The following is a 20,823-nucleotide window of genomic DNA, read 5'->3' on the forward strand; positions in this document are numbered from 1 at the left end:
TGGAAACAGGAGCGTATCAGGGACTTGCTGATCAGTCAGCCTAGTCTACTCGGCAACCGTAGGAAAATGAGGGACTCGTTTAAGAAAAAACACCTGACTGTCATATGTGGGGGTTCTTTGACCTCCATACATATTTACATACACACACATACATAATGCACACATATACGTTCAAACACATATACAAGAATACTAGTTAAGGTCTAGAGAGATGGCTCAGCGGTTAAGAGCACTGACTGCTCTTCCATAGGTCCTGAGTTCAATTCCCAGCACCCACACAGTGGCTCACAACCATCTCTAATGGGATCTGATGATCTCTTCTGGTGTGTCTGAAGACAGATACAGTGTACACATATACAATAAATAAATAAATAAATAAATAAATAAATAATAAAAAATAAACAACTCTCTAAAAAATTTAAAAAATAAAAAAAATTAAAAAAGAATACTAGTTAATCAAATCTGCATTTCCTATTAGTAATCTTAACACTTAAGACAGCTCGGCATAGAAGAAATGTCACTGTAACAGAAATGTGACAACTTGGATGTGAAATGTCCCTCGCAGGACCATTTAACAGTAAGCATTTGGTCCTTAATTGATAACTCTATTTTAGGAGGTGGAAGAGACTTCAGCAGGTGGCACCGAGCTGGCACAGACAGGTCGCTCTGTTGGACGGTCTTGGACGATGATCCCTAGTTAGCTCATCTATCTTTTCTCCTGTCCACTATGATGTAGACGGCCCCTGCTGTAATGTCATCCTGCCACACAGTACACCTAGATCCCAGGAGGAAAAATAAATCTTTGACACCCTAAGTTGCTTTTATTGAGTATTCTGTTATGGAGACACTAAACCTAATCCAGGCAGGAAGTCTCCACGTGGCACGTGGAGCTGTGAAACAACAGGCCTTCAGTTTGCTTCTGTTTGCCTGGGCAACATCAAACCAAGGAGCGGGGAATTTCGGGAACAGCAGGGCAAGTATGACCAACTCTTCCTTTGCCAGAGCTGAGGACACTTACTTTGCCTTGAGGACCTCCTCCTGGGAATTCCACTCTGGGTCTTCCACCAGCTGTAATTCTCTCAGTACCCTCCCGGGCTTGTAGGCTGCATTGGTAATCATGGTAAGAATCTGTTGGGAAGGAGATAGCACAATGAAGCGCAATTGTGTCGACTCCTGCTGAATTCAACAAGGATGTGCTGACCGCTCTTCACAAGAGGTTTTCATTTAGTGTGGCAGGTTCTGATGAAATGTGATCGAATTCTGTGCTGGGAGACAGGGAACTAACTATCTAGGAAGCATAAAATCTAGCCATGCTAGCTAGGAAAACAGAAACAGCTAGAGGGGATGCCTGCTACTCAAAAACTCTTCAATTTATTATTCTCCAACAGGATTACTCTTCAGTCAGCTCCAGAGATTTTCATTCTGCTTGGAAAGAGCAGAATGGTAGGATCTGGAGAGACAGCTCAGTGGTTCAGAGTAGGTACTGCTCCTTAACAGGACCTGTACTCGGTTCCCAGCACTGGTTGTCTAGCAGCTCACAAATGCTCACAATTCCCACTCTGAGGGATCAAACACCCTCTTCTACCTTCCACAAACATCTGTATCCATGTGCACATCCCCTGAAATGCAATGAATTAAACACAAAAAGCAATCTTGTACTTTGTTTTATGTGACCAATAAAGCAAGCAGTGTGTTTGAACTAACATTGCAAATACTTCAGATACCTGTAAGGAGTGGGGTGAGTTCCTGCAAGCCGATGAGGCTCAACTTATTTAATTTAATTTGGCAGGGTTCTCGGGTATGTGTTTCAAGCAGTAGTCTGGACCACTTAACACCATCTAATACCATATTTCTTCACATAACACACTCGTTTCGAAGTGTGAAGTCCAAGAAAATAATTAGTATGATGACTGCCTATAGCCATGTGCCCGGGATGACCAACCATGTCCATCCTAAGAACCAAAGGAACAGGTTCTAGAGAAGTAAGGTGCTCCTGGTAATTCTCAGGGTGCCTATTTACCAAACAATGGAGGAACCCAGAACCAACCCTGAGCACTGGCCTCTCACTAAGCAAGTCACGATTTACTAAATTTTTTGTGTGTGTTTTAGAGACAGTATCTCTTACAGCGAAGGCTGTCTTTGAACTCCGATCCTCCTGCTTCTACCTCTCAAGTGCTAAGTATCCAGGAATGTGTTACCATGCTTTGTGACTCCTAACATTCACAAACTCTGCCATGCTACAAGCTCCTAATATCCACATACACCAAGCAATGTGAAGAATTGAAGCAGGACATCAGCTATTAAATTCCACAAAATGGCCATCTGTGGCAGCAACTTGGGATGCTAGGGATACAGGCAAGTAGGAGAATTACATGGGGTTGCCCCTCCTCGACTTTAGCCAAGTCCAGAAAAGGTAGTAATAGTCACATCAGGGTGAAGGCACACTCTGCATGAGTCGGGGCTATATACAACTCAGAGTGAGAAAAATCATTCCAAGACAGGAAACAGGCACTACTGACACCATGTTTGTTTTGGGTAGAAATCAGTGAACATGATGGGGAAGACAGAAGCCTCTTCAGAAAACTATCCACTCGGATGGACACACCCTAAGGACCTCTCAAAGCATGAAGCTTTCTCACATAACTTAAAGGGATTGAGCTTTCATTTTATACTATGTGTGGAGAGGGATGTGGCTACGTTGGAGAGTGCCTGTCAAAAATATGAGGATCTGAGCTTGAGTCCCAGCACCTGCACAGTCATCTGTGGTGGTGGGCACCCAGAAACCACTTGCAAACCTGTCCAGCCAACTTGGTGAGTTCCAGGTTCCAGGTCTTGGGGCTCCGGCTCAAAAGATAAGATGACAGAGGAAGATACACAAAGGTGAAATTTAGCCACCACATGCACTCACACATATATGTGCACACATCTTCCATACATGTATACAAACATACAATTAACCCACACACCCAAAATAAAACAAATTTTATTATATAGTTACTATGGCAATGCACTTTGTCCCGGGTGACACCTCGCTGTGTTCTGAGGGCTCTGACTATCCCCAACAAGGGCACATTTGAACCCAGGGACTAAAGGGAACAAGACAGTGTAAACAGTTGTGAGACATTTCGTTATCTGCATTAAAGCAATCATCTGATTTTTCTATTGGCCATCAGTTCAAGTTAAGAAACTGAGCTTAAAAATGAATCTAATTAGAGCTGACTGCAGTAACACATAAAGTATTTACCATAAAGCAATAACATTTCAGTTGGTCCTTTTCATTGTGACTAGTGGAGAAAACCCCAGAGCTACGGTGTCATTTGCTGCATATGTGAATGAATTTGGGGACTGTGAATAGAACCAGAGCATGCCTTCCAGAGTTCATTTCAGCCTGGGAACAAGCAGCAATTAAATTTGAAAGAGCGCCTGATATTGAATTTTTTTTTTCTTGTGGCTTTTCCCGATACCAACCCATTTGTCTTCAAATTCAACAAGGCCTCTCTAAAATGTCAGAGCACTGATACGCACAGTGGCTGTGTCCTTGATTGCCAAAGAAAATACGGACATCCCATAAATAGAACTAAGTGGGGGGTGGACTGGGGCGATTGCTCGGTGGTTAAAGTGTTGGGCAGGTGTGAAGACCAGAATTCAGATCTTCAGAATCCACATAAATGTCAGCTCCATGTGGTAGCCCACCTATGACCCCAGCCTCGTAAGACAGAGCAGAGGATCCCAGAGCGACCTGGCTGGCCAGACTGGCCATATGATAAGGGTTTGATTGAAAGGTGCTGTCTTTGTAAATAAGGCAAGAAAGCCAATAGAAGATTCCTGCTGTCAATCTCAGGGTTCCACATGTAAGCCAGCACACATGCAAACATGCATATACACATATGCACTGTACATATAAACACACAAATGAAAGAGTAAGAACTCATGCTTAGCTGTTATTGCTGGGCAGTTTTGCCTTGCAAACTATCAGGATATAATTCCATATGCTTTCCATAAGAGATTAGAAATAAACATGAATCCCTACCTCGACTAAGGAGACCATCAACGAAGATCTGTCTGAGCAACTCCACTTGAAAATCCACACCACGAAACACAAGCATCCCTTGGGGCTTGGTTTGATGAGAACACGCTCCCGCGAGCAAGCTCCTCTCCAGTGGGTACCACAGAAAAGCCATGGCCTCTCTAGTCTGGGACCAAACTGAAACTCCGGGACTTTGGGCACGACATTCTCCATTTGCATGTGGAGCACTTGCACTAATCTGGTCTCTTCCCTGACAGCTGCTACCACACATAGTGCAGCCTCTGTGACCCCACAGGGACAGGCTGCTGACACTGCCATTCCCCTGTTTACATTACTCCTGCCAGAGCAGCTGGCAACTGCAGAAAATCATCTTAAGGGCTGTTCACCCCTCTTGCAATGAGTTGGATCTGTAAGGCCCCCCAAAAGGCCTAGGTGTTAAAGGGTTGGTCCCCAGTGCTAGGCAGTCCTGAGAGGTCCTATAATTGTTGGGTTGCTAGAAGCGTGTCCTGGAATGACATGGACCAGATGAAGTCTTGTCTTCTTTCTCTTTATCACTTCAAGTCACTCAGGTGAGGAGCTTCCTTCCACCATGTGCTCCCTGCCATGATGGGCTACCCCACCAAAGCGACTGGACCAACTGGATGCTGACTGGAACTGCAGCAACTCTGAACCCAAATGTTCTTCTTTTAATATGTCAATGGTCTCAGCTATGCTCATTCTTTTTCTCTCTGATGTCTTCCTTCCAAAAGTCCCTCCATAGAGACCTCCTCTGAGCACCTGCCACACAATTCCACTTTCCTTCCATGATGATCAACCTTCGAACTGGTCACTATACTACTAGAAAGCAGGGGCACCATATTACTATAGTTTTGTGGTTACAGCGATGACTGGGAGTAGCAGATGTCTTTAAAAGATTTTATTCAGTAAATTTAAATATGGACCCAGAAGCAAGTTCACTGAAAATTAATGAGCAATTTATTCAAAGAATTTTTCTGAGCCCATATAATGGGGAGAATGGAGGTTCGGGAAGGAAATAGCTTTGATTTTAAATAGTCATTGCTACAATGTCCTCCTCTATGGTAGAATTAGAAAGTTCAGTGAGTGTACTGTGTCTTCCATATGGGCAAACAATATAGAGAACCACAGAAACAGCTTGCGCTTTTCTTTTCTTTTCTTTCTTTTTCTTTTTCTTTCTTTCTTTTTTTTTGTGGGTTAAGTCTGTAGCTCTTTTTTTTTTAATTCAATATATTTTTATGTACATTTCAAATGATTTCCCCTTTCCTGGCTCCCTACTCGCCAAAAGTCCCATAAGCCCTCTTCCCTCCCCCTGTTCTTCCACCCACCCCTTCCCACTTCCCTGTTCTGGTTTTGCCCTATACTGCTACACTGAGTCTTTCCAGAACCAGGGGCCACTCCTCCGTTCTTCTTGTACCTCATTTGATGTGTGGATTATGTTTTGGGTATTCCAAGTTTCTAGGTTGATATCTGCTTATCAGTGAGTGCATACCATGATTGATCTTTTGAGACTGGGTTACCTCACTTAGTATAATATTATCCAGCTCCATCCATTTGTCTAAGAATTTCATGAGTTCATTGTTTCTAATGGCTGAATAGTACTCCATTGTGTATATATACCACATTTTTTTGTATCCATTCCTCTGTTGAGGGGCATCTGGGTTCTTTCCAGCTTCTGGCTATTATAAATAGGGCTGCTATGAACATAGTGGAACATGTGTCCTTATTACATGCTGGGGATATAATCCTCTGGGTATATGCCCAGGAGTGTTATAGCAGGATCTTCCGGAAGTGACGTGCCCAGTTTTCTGAGGAACCTCCAGACTGATTTCCAGAGTGGTTGTACCAGCTTGCAACCCCACCAGCAGTGGAGGAGTGTTCCTCTTTTTCCACATCCTCGCCAACACCTACTCTCTCCTGAGTTTTTAACCTTAGCCATTCTGATTAGTGTGAGGTGAAATCTCAAAGTTGTTTTGATTTGGATTTACATAATGACTAATGATGTTGAACATTTCTTAAAGTGCTTGTCAGCCATCTGAAGTTCTTCAGGTAGAAATTCTTTGTTTAGCTCTGTACTCCATTTTTTAATAGGGTTATTTGGTTTTCTGGGGTCTAACTTCTTGAGTTCTTTGTATATATTGGATATTAGCCCTCTGTCAGAGGTAGGGTCATTGAAGATCTTTTCCCAATTTGTTGGTTGCTGATTTGTCCTTTTGATGGTGTCCTGTGCCTTACAGAAACTTTGTAATTTTATAAGGTCCCATTTGTCAATTCTTGATCTTAGAGCATAAGCTACTGGTATTCTGTTCAGGAACTTTCCTCCTGTACTGATGTCCTCAAGGGTCTTCCCCAGTTTCTTTTCTATTAGCTTCAGTGTGTCTGACTTTATGTGGAGGTCCTTGATCCACGTGGAGTTGAGCTTAGTACAAGGAGATAAGGATGGATCAATTCGCATTCTTCTGCATGCTGACCTCCAGTTGAACCAGCACCATTTGTTGAAAAGGCTATCTTTTTTCCACTGGATGTTTTCAGCTCCTTTGTCAAAGATCAAGTGGCCATAGGTGTGTGGGTTCATTTCTGGATCTTCAATCCTGTTCCACTGATCCGCCTGCCTGTCACTGTACCAATACCATGCAGTTTTTAACACTATTGCTCTGTAGTATTGCTTGAGGTCAGGGATACTGATTCCCCCAGAAGTTCTTTTACTGTTGAGAATAGTTTTAGCTATCCTGGGTTTTTTGTTATTCCAGATGAATTTGAGAATTGCTCTTTCTAACTCTATGAAGAACTGAGTTGAGATTTTCATGGGTATTGCATTGAATCTGTATATTGCTTTTGGCAAGATGGCCATTTTAACTATATTAATCCTGCCAATCCACAAGCATGGTAGATTTTTCCATTTTCTCATGTCTTCTTCCATTTCCTTCTTCAGAGACTTGAAGTTCTTGTCATACAGATCTTTCACTTGTCACAAGACAGACCTCAACAAATATAAGAAGATCAAACTAATCCCATGCCTCTTACCAGATTACTATGGAGTAAGAGTGGTCTTCAATAGCAAGAAAAACAACAGAAAGCCCACATACACATGGAGGCTGAACAATACTCAATGATATCTTGGCCAAAGAAGAAATAAAGAAAGAAATCAAAGACTTTTTGGAATTTAGTGAAAATGAAGGCACAACATACCCAAATCTATGGAACACAATGAAAGCAGTGCTAAGAGGAAAACTCATAGCCCTGAGTGCCTCCAAAAAGAAACTGAAGGGAGCATACACTAGCAGCTTAACTGCACACGTGAAAGCTCTGGAACAAAAAAAAAAAAAGCTATTTCACCCAGGAGGAGCAGAAGACAGGAAATCATCAAACTCAGGGCTGAAATCAATCAAGTGGAAACAAAGAGAACCATACAAAGAATCAACAAATCCAGGAGCTGGTTCTTTGAGAAAATCAGTAAGATAGATAAACCCTTAGCCAGACTAACCAAAGGGCACAGAGAAAGTATCCAAATTAACAAAATTAGAAATGAAAGGGGGGATATAACAACAGAAACTGAGGAAATTCAAAAAATCATCAGATCCTACTACAAAAGCCTATACTGAACAGAACTGGAGAATCTGGAGGAAATGGACAATTTCCTAGACAGATATCAAGTACCAAAATTAAATCAGGATCAAATAGATCATCTAAATAGTCCCATAACCCCAAACGAAATAGAAGGGGTCATAATGTCTTCCCACCAAAAAAAGCACAGGACCAGATGGTTTCAGTGCAGAATTCTATCAGACCTTCAAAGAAGACCTAACACAAATACTCTTCAAACTATTCCACAAAATAGAAGTAGAAGGAACACTACCCAACTCTGACTACGAAGCCACAATTACACTGATACCAAAACTACACAAAGATCCAACAAAGAAAGAGAACTTCAGACCAATTTCCCTTATGAACATCGATGCAAAAATACTCAATAAAATTCTTGCCAACCGAATCCAAGAACGCATCAAAATGATCATTCACCATGATCAAGTAGGCTTCATCCCAGGGATGCAGGGATGGTTCAATATACAGAAATCCATCAATGCAATCCACTATATAAACAAACTCAAAGAAAAAAAACACATGGTCATTTCATTGGATGCTGAAAAAGCATTTCACAAAATTCATCATTCTTTCATGCTAAAAGTCTTAGAAAGAACAGGAATTCAAGGCCCATACCTAAACGTAGTAAAAGCAATATACAGAAAACCAGTAGTCAAGCTAAATCAAGAGAAATTTGAAGCAATCCCACTAAAATCAGGGACTAGACAAGGCTGCCCCCTCTTTCCATATCTTTTCAATATTGTACTTGAGGTACTAGCTAGAGCAATTAGACAACATACGGAGGTCAAATGGATACAAATTGGAAAGGAAGAAGTCAAATTATCACTATTTGCAGATGATATGATAGTATACTTAAGTGACCCAAAAAACTCCACCAGAGAACTCCTACAGCTGATAAACAACTTCAGCAAAGTGGCTGGTTATAAAATCAACTCAAGCAAATCAGTAGCCTTTCTATACTCAAAGAATAAGCAGGCTGAGAAAGAAATTAGGGAAATGACACCCTTCACAATAGCCACAAACAATATAAAGTATCTTGGAGTGACTCTGACCAAACAAGTGAAAGATCTGTATGCACTTTTCTGATTTTTTTTTTTGAGACAGGGCTTCTCTGTATATCCCTGGCTGTCCTGGAACTCACTCTGTAGACCAGGCTGGCCTCGAACTCATAAATCCACCTGCCTCTGCTACCCAGAGTGCTGGGATTAAAGGCGTGCACCACCCCTGCCCGGCTTGCACTTTTCTTTAGTTGTTTTCCAAGCATCCAGAGATGCCCATATCACAAGCTGTGCATGTGCATTATCCTGGAAAAGCTCACCCAAGCCTGCTGCATTTCTCTTAATGGATGGATGCTCAACACAGACTTCCAGCAGAAGCAGCAAAAGCACAGCTGAACACCGTCAAAGGCACGTGTGCCTCTGCCTAAGTAGGGTCCTGCTCAACAATGCCTTTCCTCTGTCCTGTGCTATTGGGAAACTCATTACTAAAGAGACTCATGATAGGTGCTGTGATTGAGCTAGTGTTGAACAGCTGGCCCCAAATGAGACATTTTATTAGGATTCTTTACATTATGGAGTTGGGGAGGGGTGTGTATGAGAGGCCCTGGCCCTCCCTGAGGATTTGTGGATTAGTTAAGGGTTGCTGTGAGAAGAACTGTTTTCTTCAGTGGTATAGCCATGGGTAAGTTGTCCTTGACCCTGTAAACTACCTCTCACCCACATTACTATAAGTATATTTAAGTAAGTCTAATTCATGAGTTTAAAAAATTAAAGTAGAAGAGAGTAGTTGTAAAGAGGAACGCATCAGTAAAAAGAGAGATGGACATATTCAAGCATATACATTAAAATACTCTAAATATAAATATAAAATGTCACAATAATTTCCATTATTATTTGACAGATGCTAATAAAAACTGTTCAATAATATAAAGCCATCTCTGTCACTTTACTTATAATTTCTCTCTGTTTCACTGATGGACAGGACTTAACAACCATCTTCATTCCACTGGCTCCACAAATAGACTGCTATTTGGCTTCACACACTGGGGGCGAAGAAAGAGATGGTGAATCGTGAACTAGACTTAAGTATTTGATAGATGGTAATGACAGGAAGAGATGGTAGACAAGTCTATGATAGCTGCCGGATAGGTAGGTGGAAACCTACACATAAGTATCTGTAACTGCATAAGAGATACATGGTGACGACGATAGATAATAGAGAGCCAGGGGAAAGACAAGGAGGAAGAAGACAAATGGTAGGTAAGATGGTTATCATAAGCATAACGCAGCTGGGTGATGGCAGGACAAACGGATAGGTGAACAGGTTGGCAGGTGATAGCAAAGACAGATTAAAGATACAGATAACAAGTAGGTACACATGCTAGGAGATAGTCAAGTAGATCAAAGATATAGAAGTTAGATACTATAAGATGATACACAAACAGATGTCAGATAGGCAGATACAGAGGTCAGTGGCAGATGAGGAGACGGGATGCCCAGTGGAATATGTAGATGACTGAGAAGGTTAGCTAGGGCCATGTGGAATATATCTGTATTTCTCAGATTGGGAAGAGGATGCCCATCTTGGTGGATCTAGCATACACTACCACACTTAGTCTCTTGACCACGGTTATGCCCAAGTCTAATCACACTTCAGACAACCTAAACGCATTGGTGTAGAAAGTCACACAGCAATGAAGCACACGCCCACAGAGGCTCGTCACATCCGAGGACGCGATACACTCACAGAGGTTCATCATATTCAAAAGTTTCCTGTGGGTACAGAATTCAGGACCCTTTCTCCTAAGAATTGGGTAACAGAAAGAAGAGACGGGGAAGAGCAGATTGCAATATCTTAAGTTCTAATAGAATATTTACAATATATCAGTTTCCCCTTTAAATTATTTTACCTCTAAAGTTCAGGCTGCCAAAGAAGAGAGGTGGCCATACCTCTGCAGAGCTTATGTAATCTCCGAGTGACAGGCGGCTGAATACATCCAGAATGCCTTGGCGAGCACAGAAGGGGACTCCTAGGGGCTCCCCGTTTGAAATGACATGCTTCTCTTTTTGTTAGACACAAGGGTGACAGCCTGGTGAATATTCTGAGCCAAATGACTTCTAAGGGAAAACACAGATGTTTCCCCACGTCCAGGACTCACCCTGGGATTCTACCTTCACAGCCTGGAGAGTCTTCTTTAATGACAAAGGTGGAATTATTCACACAATGAGTGCTTTCAGAGTCATTTCTGCCAGGTCCTTCTGGCTGGTCCAGTCCCAGGTCATCACGAGAATTTGAGATACTCATCCCACGACACACTTGTGTGGCTCAGCGGAGGAGATATTCTGCTCCTCTAGCCTCATGCCTCTGAGAGATAGCTGACTCTGCATCTAATATGAGCATGTACACACACCTCCAGCATCACCATGCCATATAAACCAAATGCAAGAGGTAACCAGATTCATAGGATGGTCCAAGATAACAGCCATCTTAAAATAATGCCACATAGGAACATTGGCGACGGCGGCGGCGGCGGCGGTAGCAGTGGCTGCTCCAGCTGAAGGGCCATCAGCGGTGGAACCAAGGCGACACAGGGTCCAGTTAGGCCCTGCGCCCACGACCACTGACCTTCGCTGACCAGCCGGGCGGCAAGCAACTGCGGTTCTGCGGAGCCTTTCGCTGCACGGAAGCCACTTCAGAACTCGGCTGCCCGCCAGTCAGGAGAGACTCATCGCCATCTTGATCCCGGGCTCCAGAGATCGGTCAGACTGAGATACACAAACATAATCCTAGGCCCAACACCGCAGGGGTCTGAGCCAGACGGGCGTTGGCCTGCACCCAGGCCCTGGGCTGTTCGAGTGGCCATCGGGGCGCCAACCCAGCTAGGAGTTTTTTTTTTTTTTTTTTTGCCCCGGCCGGTGCACGCGCCGCCATTTTGCCTACAGGAGCCAGAGTGCTCGGGAGGGCAGAGACTGCTAACAAGCGTAGCCTGAGGCTAACAAAACGGGGGTCTAGGCCCCAAAAGGCACAGGACTGACCCCAAGAACTGGGCGGCTTGGTGGGCCATCTGTGTGTCAACCAGCCCAGGAGGTTATTAGCACAACAGACTCTCCCGGTGCTTTCGCGGAGCGCGGACGCGCACGCCCGCCATCCGGGTAACCTGGCGGACCCAAATAACAGACATAGCCCTAGGGGAACTTTGCTCGGACCTTGGCCTCCAGGCGTTTGCCTGGACTCAGGGCCCAGGCGACAAGGACAAGGCTAACCTAGTGTGCGCCAGCCCGGTTGGGGAAATCGGCTGCCCAGCGGAGTGAGCGGAGCACAGGGGAGGTCACAGCAACATTCACCTTCGGAGCTCCCTGGGGGTGCACACGGGTTCCACCTGGTCCACAGACACAATCTGGGGCAAGGCCTCAGGCAGAAGCCCCCAGCTCAACTCTCTCCGCTTCAGATCAGCCTGGGTGGCCGCCACATCTCCAGGTCCCTCAAGAGGCTAGTGGGGGCTTCCGGGCGGCCAGCTGGGAGAAGTCGGTGTGCTCCAATAAATCCTGCGGGCCCCAGCGGGAGCCTTCAGGTGCCTGCATCGGGATCTGAACAGCCTGGACAACAGCACCCTGTCTATAGGCAGTGCAGAGTGTAAGCTGTGCACCAGAGGCCAACGGGGAAGGGGCAGCTTGCACTGGTGAGTCCAGCACTGACAAGACCAAGTAACACCAGTGAGAGCTAGATGGCAAAAGGCAAACGCAGAAACGTCACTAACAGAAATCAAGGCAATATGGCAACATCTGAACCAAATTCTCCTCTACCAGCAAGTCCTGGATACCCCATCACACCAGTAAAACAAGATTTGGATTTAAAATCACTGGTCATGATGCTGGTACAGGAACACATGAAGGGCATTGAGGAGAAAATGGATCAAAAGTTAGAAGCCCTTGCAAGGGAAACACAAAAATCATTGAAAGAAATCCAGGAGAATACAAAAGCCAACAAGGAGGAAATGCAAAAAACACTTAAAGAAATACAGGAGAACTTTGCTCAACAGGCTGAGGTCATGAAAGACGAAACACAAAAATCTCTTAAAGAAATACAGGAGAACTTTGGTCAACAGGCTGAGCTCATGAAAGAGGAAACACAAAAATCTCTTAAAGAATTACAGGAAAACACAAACATGCAAGGGAAGGAGCTAAGCAAAACCATCCAGGATCTAAAATCAGAAGTAGAAACAACTAAGAAAACTCAAAGGGAGACAACTTTGGAGATAGAAAGCCTTGGGAAGAAATCAGGGGACAGAGATGCAAATATCAACAACAGAATACAAGAGATAGAAGAAAGAATCTCAGATGCTGAAGATTCCATAGAAACCATGGACTCAACAGTTAAAGAAAATGCAAAGTGCAAAAAGCTTGTAACCCAAAATATCCAGGAAATCCAGGACACAATGAGAAGACCAAACCTAAGGATTATAGGCATAGATGAGAGTGAAGATTTACAACTTAAAGGGCCAGCAAATATCTTCAATAAAATTATGGAAGAAAACTTCCCTAACCTAAAGAGAGAGATGCCCACGAATATACAAGAAGCCTACAGAACTCCAAACAGACTGGACCAGAACAGAAATACTTCCCGTCACATAATAATCAAAACACCAAATGTTCTAAACAAAGAAAGAATACTAAAGGCAGTAAGAGAAAAAGGCCAAGTAACATATAAAGGAAGACCTATCAGAATCACAGCAGACTTTTCACCTGAGACTATGAAGGCTAGAAGGTCCTGGGCAGATCTCATGCAGACTCTAAGAGAACACAAATGCCAACCAAAACTACTATATCCAGCAAAACTCTCAATCACCATAGATGGAGAAACTAAGATATTTCACGACAAAACCAAGTTCACCCAATATCTATCCACAAACCCAGCCCTAAAAAGGATAATAGGAGGACAACACCAATACAAGGAGGGAAACTCCACCCTGAAAAAAGCAAGATAGTAACCTTTCATCAAACCCAAAAGAAGTTAAGCAATCAAATTTAAAAAATAACGTCAAAAATGATAGGAAGTAACAATCACTATTCCTTAATATCTCTTAACATCAATGGACTCAATGCCCCAATAAAAAGACACAGACTAACTGACTGGATACGTAAACAGGACCCTACATTTTGCTGCTTACAGGAAACACACCTCAGGGTCAAAGACAAACACTACCTTAGAGTAAAAGGCTGGAAGACAATTTTACAAGCAAATGGTCTCAGGAAACAAGCTGGAGTAGCCATTTTAATATCAGATAAAATTGACTTTCAACCCAAAGTCATCAAAAGAGACTCTGAGGGACACTTCTTGCTGGTCAAAGGAAAAATACAACAAGAAGAACTCTCAATCCTGAACATCTATGCTCCAAATGCAAGGGCACCCTCTTTCATAAAAGAGACTTTATTAAAACTCAAAGCACACATTACACCTAACACAATAATTGTGGGTGACTTCAACACTGCACTTTCCTCAATGGACCGATCAGGAAAACAGAAACTAAACAAGGACACAATGAAACTAATTGAAGCTTTGGACCAATTAGACTTAACTGATATATATAGAACATTCTATCCTAAAACAAAAGAATATACCTTTTTTTCAGCACCTCATGGTACCTTCTCCAAAATCGACCATATAATTGGTCACAAGACAGACCTCAACAAATATAAAAAGATAGAACTAATCCCATGCCTCCTATCTGATCACTATGGAATAAAAGTGGTCTTCAATAGCAACAGAAACAACAGAAAACCCACATACACGTGGAAATTGAACAATACTCTACTCAATGACACCTTGGTCAAGGAAGAAATAAAGAAAGAAATTAAAGACTTTTTAGAACACAATGAAAATGAAAACACAACATACCCAAATCTATGGGACACAATGAAAGCAGTGCTAAGAGGAAAACTCATAGCCCTGAGTGCCTCCAAAAAGAAAATGGAGAGAGCATACATTACCAACTTAATGACACACCTGAAAGCCCTAGAACAAAAAGAAGCTATTTCACCCAGGAGGAGTAGAAGGCAGGAAATCATCAAACTCAGGGCCGAAATCAATCAAGTAGAAACAAAGAGAACCATACAAAAAATCAACAAAACTAGGAGCTGGTTCTTTGAGAAAATCAACAAGATAGATAAACCCTTAGCCAGACTGACCAAAGGGCACAGAGAAAGTATCCAAATTAACAAACTTAGAAATGAAAAGGGAGACATAACAACGGAAACTGAGGAAATCCAAAAAATCATCAGATCCTACTACAAGAGCCTGTACTCAACACAACTGGAGAATCTGGAGGAAATGGACAATTTCCTTGACAGATACCAAATACCAAAATTAAATCAGGACCAACTAGACCATCTAAACAGTCCCATAAAGCCTAAAGAAATAGAAGGAGTCATAGAAAGTCTTCCAACCAAAAAAAGCACAGGACCAGATGGTTTCAGTGCAGAATTCTACCAGACCTTCAAAGAAGAGTTAACACCAATACTCTTCAAACTATTCCACAAAATAGAAACAGAAGGAACACTACCCAATTCCTTCTACGAAGCCACAATTACGCTGATACCAAAGCCACACAAAGATCCAACAAAGAAAGAGAACTTCAGACCAATTTCCCTTATGAACATCGATGCAAAAATACTCAACAAAATTCTTGCCAACCGAATCCAAGAACACATCAAAACGATCATCCACCATGATCAAGTAGGCTTTATCCCGGGAATGCAGGGTTGGTTCAATATACGGAAATCCATCAATACAATCCACTACATAAACAAACTCAAAGAACAAAACCACATGGTCATTTCATTGGATGCTGAAAAAGCATTTGACAAAATTCAGCATCCTTTCATGCTTAAAGTCTTGGAGAGAACAGGAATTCAAGGCCCATACCTAAACATAGTAAAAGCAATATACAGCAAACCGGTAGCCAGCATCAAACTAAACGGAGAGAAACTTGAAGCAATCCCACTGAAATCAGGGACCAGACAAGGCTGCCCCCTTTCTCCTTATCTTTTCAATATTGTACTTGAGGTACTAGCTCGGGCAATTCGACAACATAAGGAGGTCAAAGGGATACAAATTGGAAAGGAGGAAGTCAAACTATCATTATTTGCAGACGACATGATCGTCTACCTAAGTGACCCAAAGAACTCCACTAGAGAGCTCCTACAGCTGATAAACAACTTCAGCAAAGTGGCAGGTTACAAAATCAACTCAAGCAAATCAGTGGCCTTCCTATACTCAAAGGATAAGCAGGCTGAGAAAGAAATTAGGGAAATGACCCCCTTCACAATAGCCACAAACAGTATAAAGTATCTTGGGGTGACTCTTACCAAACATGCGAAAGATCTGTATGGCAAGAACTTCAAGACTCTGAAGAAGGAAATGGAAGAAGACCTCAAAAAATGGGAAAACCTCCCATGCTCATGGATCGGTAGAATCAATATAGTTAAAATGGCCATTTTGCCTAAAGCACTATACAGATTCAATGCAATACCCATCAAAATCCCAACTCAATTCTTCACAGAGTTAGAAAGAGCAATTATCAAATTCATCTGGAACAACAAAAAACCCAGGATAGCTAAAACTATTCTCAGCAACAAAAGAAAATCTGGGGGAATCAGTATCCCTGACCTCAAGCAATACTACAGAGCAATAGTGTTAAAAACTGCATGGTATTGGTACAGTGACAGGCAGGAGGATCAATGGAACAGGATTGAAGATCCAGAAATGAACCCACACACCTATGGCCACTTGATCCTCGACAAAGAGGCTGAAAACATCCAATGGAAAAAAGATAGCCTTTTCAACAAATGGTGCTGGTTCAACTGGAGGTCAGCATGCAGAAGAATGCGAATTGATCCATCCTTGTCTCCTTGTACTAAGCTCAAATCCAAATGGATCAAGGACCTCCACATAAAGCCAGACACTCTGAAGCTAATAGAAAAGAAACTGGGGAAGACCCTTGAGGACATCGGTACAGGGAGAAAGTTTCTGAACAGAACACCAATAGCGTATGCTCTAAGAGCAAGAATTGACAAATGGGACCTCATAAGGTTACAGAGTTTCTGTAAGGCAAAGGACACCATCAAGAGGACAGATCGGCAACCAACAAATTGGGAAAAGATCTTCACCAATCCTACATCAGATAGAGGGCTAATATCCAATATATATAAAGAACTCAAGAAGTTAGACTCCAGAAAACCGAACAACCCTATTAAAAAATGGGGTACAGAGTTAAACAAAGAATTCTCACCTGAAGAACTTCGGATGGCGGAGAAGCATCTTAAAAAATGCTCCACTTCATTAGTCATTAGGGAAATGCAAATCAAAACAACCCTAAGATTTCATCTTACACCAGTCAGAATGGCTAAGATTAAAAATTCAGGAGACAGCAGGTGTTGGAGAGGATGTGGAGAAAGAGGAACACTCCTCCACTGCTGGTGGGGTTGCAAATTGGTACAACCACTCTGGAAATCAGTCTGGCGGTTCCTCCGAAAACTGGGCACCTCACTTCCAGAAGATCCTGCTATACCACTCCTGGGCATATACCCAGAGGATTCCCCACCATGTAATAAGGATACATGCTCTACTATGTTCATAGCAGCCCTATTTATAATTGCCAGATGCTGGAAAGAACCCAGGTATCCCTCAACAGAAGAGTGGATACAAAAAATGTGGTATATCTACACAATGGAGTACTATTCAGCCATTAGAAACAATGAATTCATGAAATTCTTAGGCAAATGGATGGAGCTAGAGAACATCATACTAAGTGAGGTAACCCAGACTCAAAAGGTGAATCATGGTATGCACTCACTAATAAGTGGTTATTAACCTAGAAAACTGGAATACCCAAAACATAATCCACACATCAAATGAGATACAAGAAGAAAGCAGGAGTGGTCCCTGGTTCTGGAAAGACTCAGTGAAACAGTATTTGGCAAAACCAGAACGGGGAACTGGGAAGGGGTGGGAGGGAGGACAGGGGAAGAGAAGGGGGCTTACGGGACTTTCGGGGAGTGGGGGGGGGGGCTAGAAAAGGGGAAATCATTTGAAATGTAAATAAATTATATCAAATAAAAAAAAAAAGACAAAAAAAAAAAATAATGCCACATAAATCCAGGAACCGTCTTTCTCTCAGATTTGTCTGGCGAAGGCTTGACAGTGGAAAGATTTGAGCTGGAAATGAATGATCCCAATTGGCATGGACTCGATTGAGCATGCAGGTTTGATGTATGACAAAATGCCACCACTGTTATCTGTCGCTAATAATATTATGGTGCCCATACAATGGCCCAGAACTTAAGGTGTCATCACAAGACTAGACTTGGTCCTTAACTTCAGAATGTCGAGGCCTTCTCCAGAGGATGCGCCATCTTGAGTTTACTTTTAGGGGATGAGCAGAGTTGAATGGACTCTACTTCCGGCTTATCAAACTATCTTCTCTCAACACCATCTCTGATATCACGCTCAGTCAGGGATGCCTCTCTGAATCTCTACAAATCCCACTCAAGTCCAATATCCAGAAAATAAGCTGATGCAGGCTTTAGCTATCATTTTCTAGATGCTTCCTTCTCTGTAACATAGAGACCCTCACGCATATCTCACAACCCCTTTCCCCAGCTCGCAGCCCCCTAACCCAGCCCTCCATCCACCAACAGACACTATCTACGTACAGCACACCAGACAGAGAAAACAACTCCCGTTTCACATCTTCTGAAGATACAAAAGTGTTTAATTTTCCAATAGTGCCAATGGCTTGGAAAAGCAGCACACTCTGTCTCTGCTTCAATTATCTCGTTCTCTTTAAGCAAAATGAAATTTGAAGCCATGCAGTGGCTCTGGCACCAAAGGAAGAACATTAGCATAAATATTGGTTTGGTGGAACTCACATTTTTCTTGCACTCCCAGAACTGAAGCACTTGCATTTTATTTATTTATTTATTTTTTCCTCCATCCTGCTACACACATTTTTAACCATCAGCAAAAACCAACTTTTGTCATCAGAAAACCGCTTCTGGCTAGGCTTTTAAGTTTAGTGGCTGACCATCCATCATGAAATGATTGAGGATAACAACCTTTGACTTAAATAAAATCATTTAGTTGAGTAAAATAGCCTGCCACTAAAGAGAGACAGAAGCATGTTGTTGGTTAAGGTAGCTAGCTGATACTGCAGAGTCTTGTGTTAGCAACCAGAACCTGTCATTTGAATCAGGCTTGCAGGCACCGGCAAAGGAACAGGGTCACTCACTATGTCTTTGTTAGATTTGATGACCCTGACTTGTCAATCAACACCAGGCACTAATACAGGCAAACAACCTAGGCCACCGGAATCAGCCACAGTCCAAGGGGTAGTAATTGTTACCTTGTATTGAAATGGAAATTCTTGCCTATTCTTGCCTGGATTTATTTTTGAACCATGTTTCCTGTATGCAGGGATCTGTCTTCTGTGCCAATTTATTCGGTCAGATTTAACTAGTAATCCTACGGCCTAACCTAAATAATACTGAAGCATTGCCGAATACACTGTCCTGGCTTGCAATCACCATTTCTCGCGAGCTAGAAATGTGTCATCTTTAGAGTCCATTTGTCACTTGGTGTGGAAGGATGGATCCTCTTTGGTTACCAGACCTAAGGCTAAGCTATATTCAGAGAAACTGTATTTAAAATGTAGCTTCAGAGATAAGGATAGACCTCAGTTGGTCAGACTGCCTGCCTAGCACGGACAAAGCCCTGGGTCCGATTCTCAGCATGGTGATATGGGCTGTAATCCCGGCCCTGCAGAGACAGAGGCAGGAAGAACGGAAGTTTCAAGCCATCCTCAGCCATATAGGGAACTTGCAGACAGCCGGAGATATAGAAGGCTGTCTCAAAAACAACCAAACAAACAGACAGGCACACTAGCGTCTGCGTGCTGGTGGTGGAGGGCCGGGTCTGACCCTTAGGTCTGCACTTACTGTGTCGGCCCTTGGAGGTGGGAGACCTAAGTATTTATAAGCAACATTCCCACTTCTCGTGCCCCCCCTCCCAGCTCGCTGATGCTAGAGCCAACACTAGGTTTCCCTCTCTGAAGCACGTGACTGTTCCACATCCCTGCAGTCTCATGAAACACTGACCCTATTCCGCAGTGTCCGTGCGTCCCGTGCTCACACTCCCCAGCCCCCACTCTCCCACCCCCACCCCCACCCCCGCCTATCTCCCCACTTTAACAAGAAACTCACTCAAGGTTGTGACTTGAAACAGCCTATTTGACTAAGAAATAGCCAAGCTGCCAAATGCTCCTAAATAAAGAGCCATCGCAGACCTGTCCATGTTTTACAGGCTTCTCCTAAACACTTTGCGTCCCCTCAATAAAGATGTGTTTCTAAATATACGAAAGGCTTTGACAACCAATGGCCTGGAAAACCTCCTCCAACTGATGTGATGACCTTTCCCTTTAGGAAAAACGGTATTAAAACAAAACAAAAAAAAGTTAGGCAGCTGACTTAGCCAGTAAATTGCTTGCTGCACAAGAATACTGATATATGTTTGAAGCCCAAAGCACCCATTAAATAAGAGAGACAGACAGAGGGTGGGAGGGTGGAGGGAGGAGACTGGGTATGGTGACATTTATACTCCAGGAGCTAGGAAGGTGGATGAACAGATTCCCGACTCCGGCCAGCCAGGTGATGTGAATCTGTGTGATTCAGACTAATACGAGAGATGCAGTCTCAGAAAGTAAAGTGGAGAATGACTGAGGGAGACACACAAAATTGACCTCAGGGGGCTGGAGACACGGCTCAGCAGTTATGAGCACTGACAATTCAGCCAAAGGTCCTGAGTTCCATTCCCGACAACCACATGGTGGCTCACAACCATCTCATAATGGGATCTGATGCCCTCTTCTGGTGTGTCTGAAGACAGCAACAGTGTATTCACATGCATAAAATAATTAAATTAAAAAAAATGGCCTCTGGCCTCAATACACAGGTGCACACACATGTATCACCTACAGAGTGGAAAAACACACATTCAACACACACACACACACACACACACACGCACGCACGCAGAAATATTAAGATGCTCTCTGTTGATAGAATCACACCAGCCTGGTGTTACTCTGAGAAATCCCCAACAGCCCAAACTGCTCAGAATAGCAAAGA

At 43.0% G+C, this 20,823-nt stretch overlaps 1 protein-coding gene across 1 annotated transcript in view; it reads right to left on the bottom strand.

Moving 5' to 3' along the window:
- The window catches only part of Sfmbt2 (Scm like with four mbt domains 2), a 172,180-nt gene that overhangs the window by 21,241 nt on the left and 130,116 nt on the right, over positions 1–20,823 (bottom strand). Inside the window, exon 15 of the mRNA XM_052157580.1 lies at positions 1,019–1,128. Coding sequence (XP_052013540.1) covers positions 1,019–1,128 — 110 coding nt within the window. The remainder of the gene's footprint in view (positions 1–1,018; positions 1,129–20,823) is intronic.

This window comes from Apodemus sylvaticus, chromosome 14, assembly GCF_947179515.1.
Source record: "Apodemus sylvaticus chromosome 14, mApoSyl1.1, whole genome shotgun sequence".
Lineage (NCBI taxonomy): Eukaryota > Metazoa > Chordata > Mammalia > Rodentia > Muridae > Apodemus > Apodemus sylvaticus.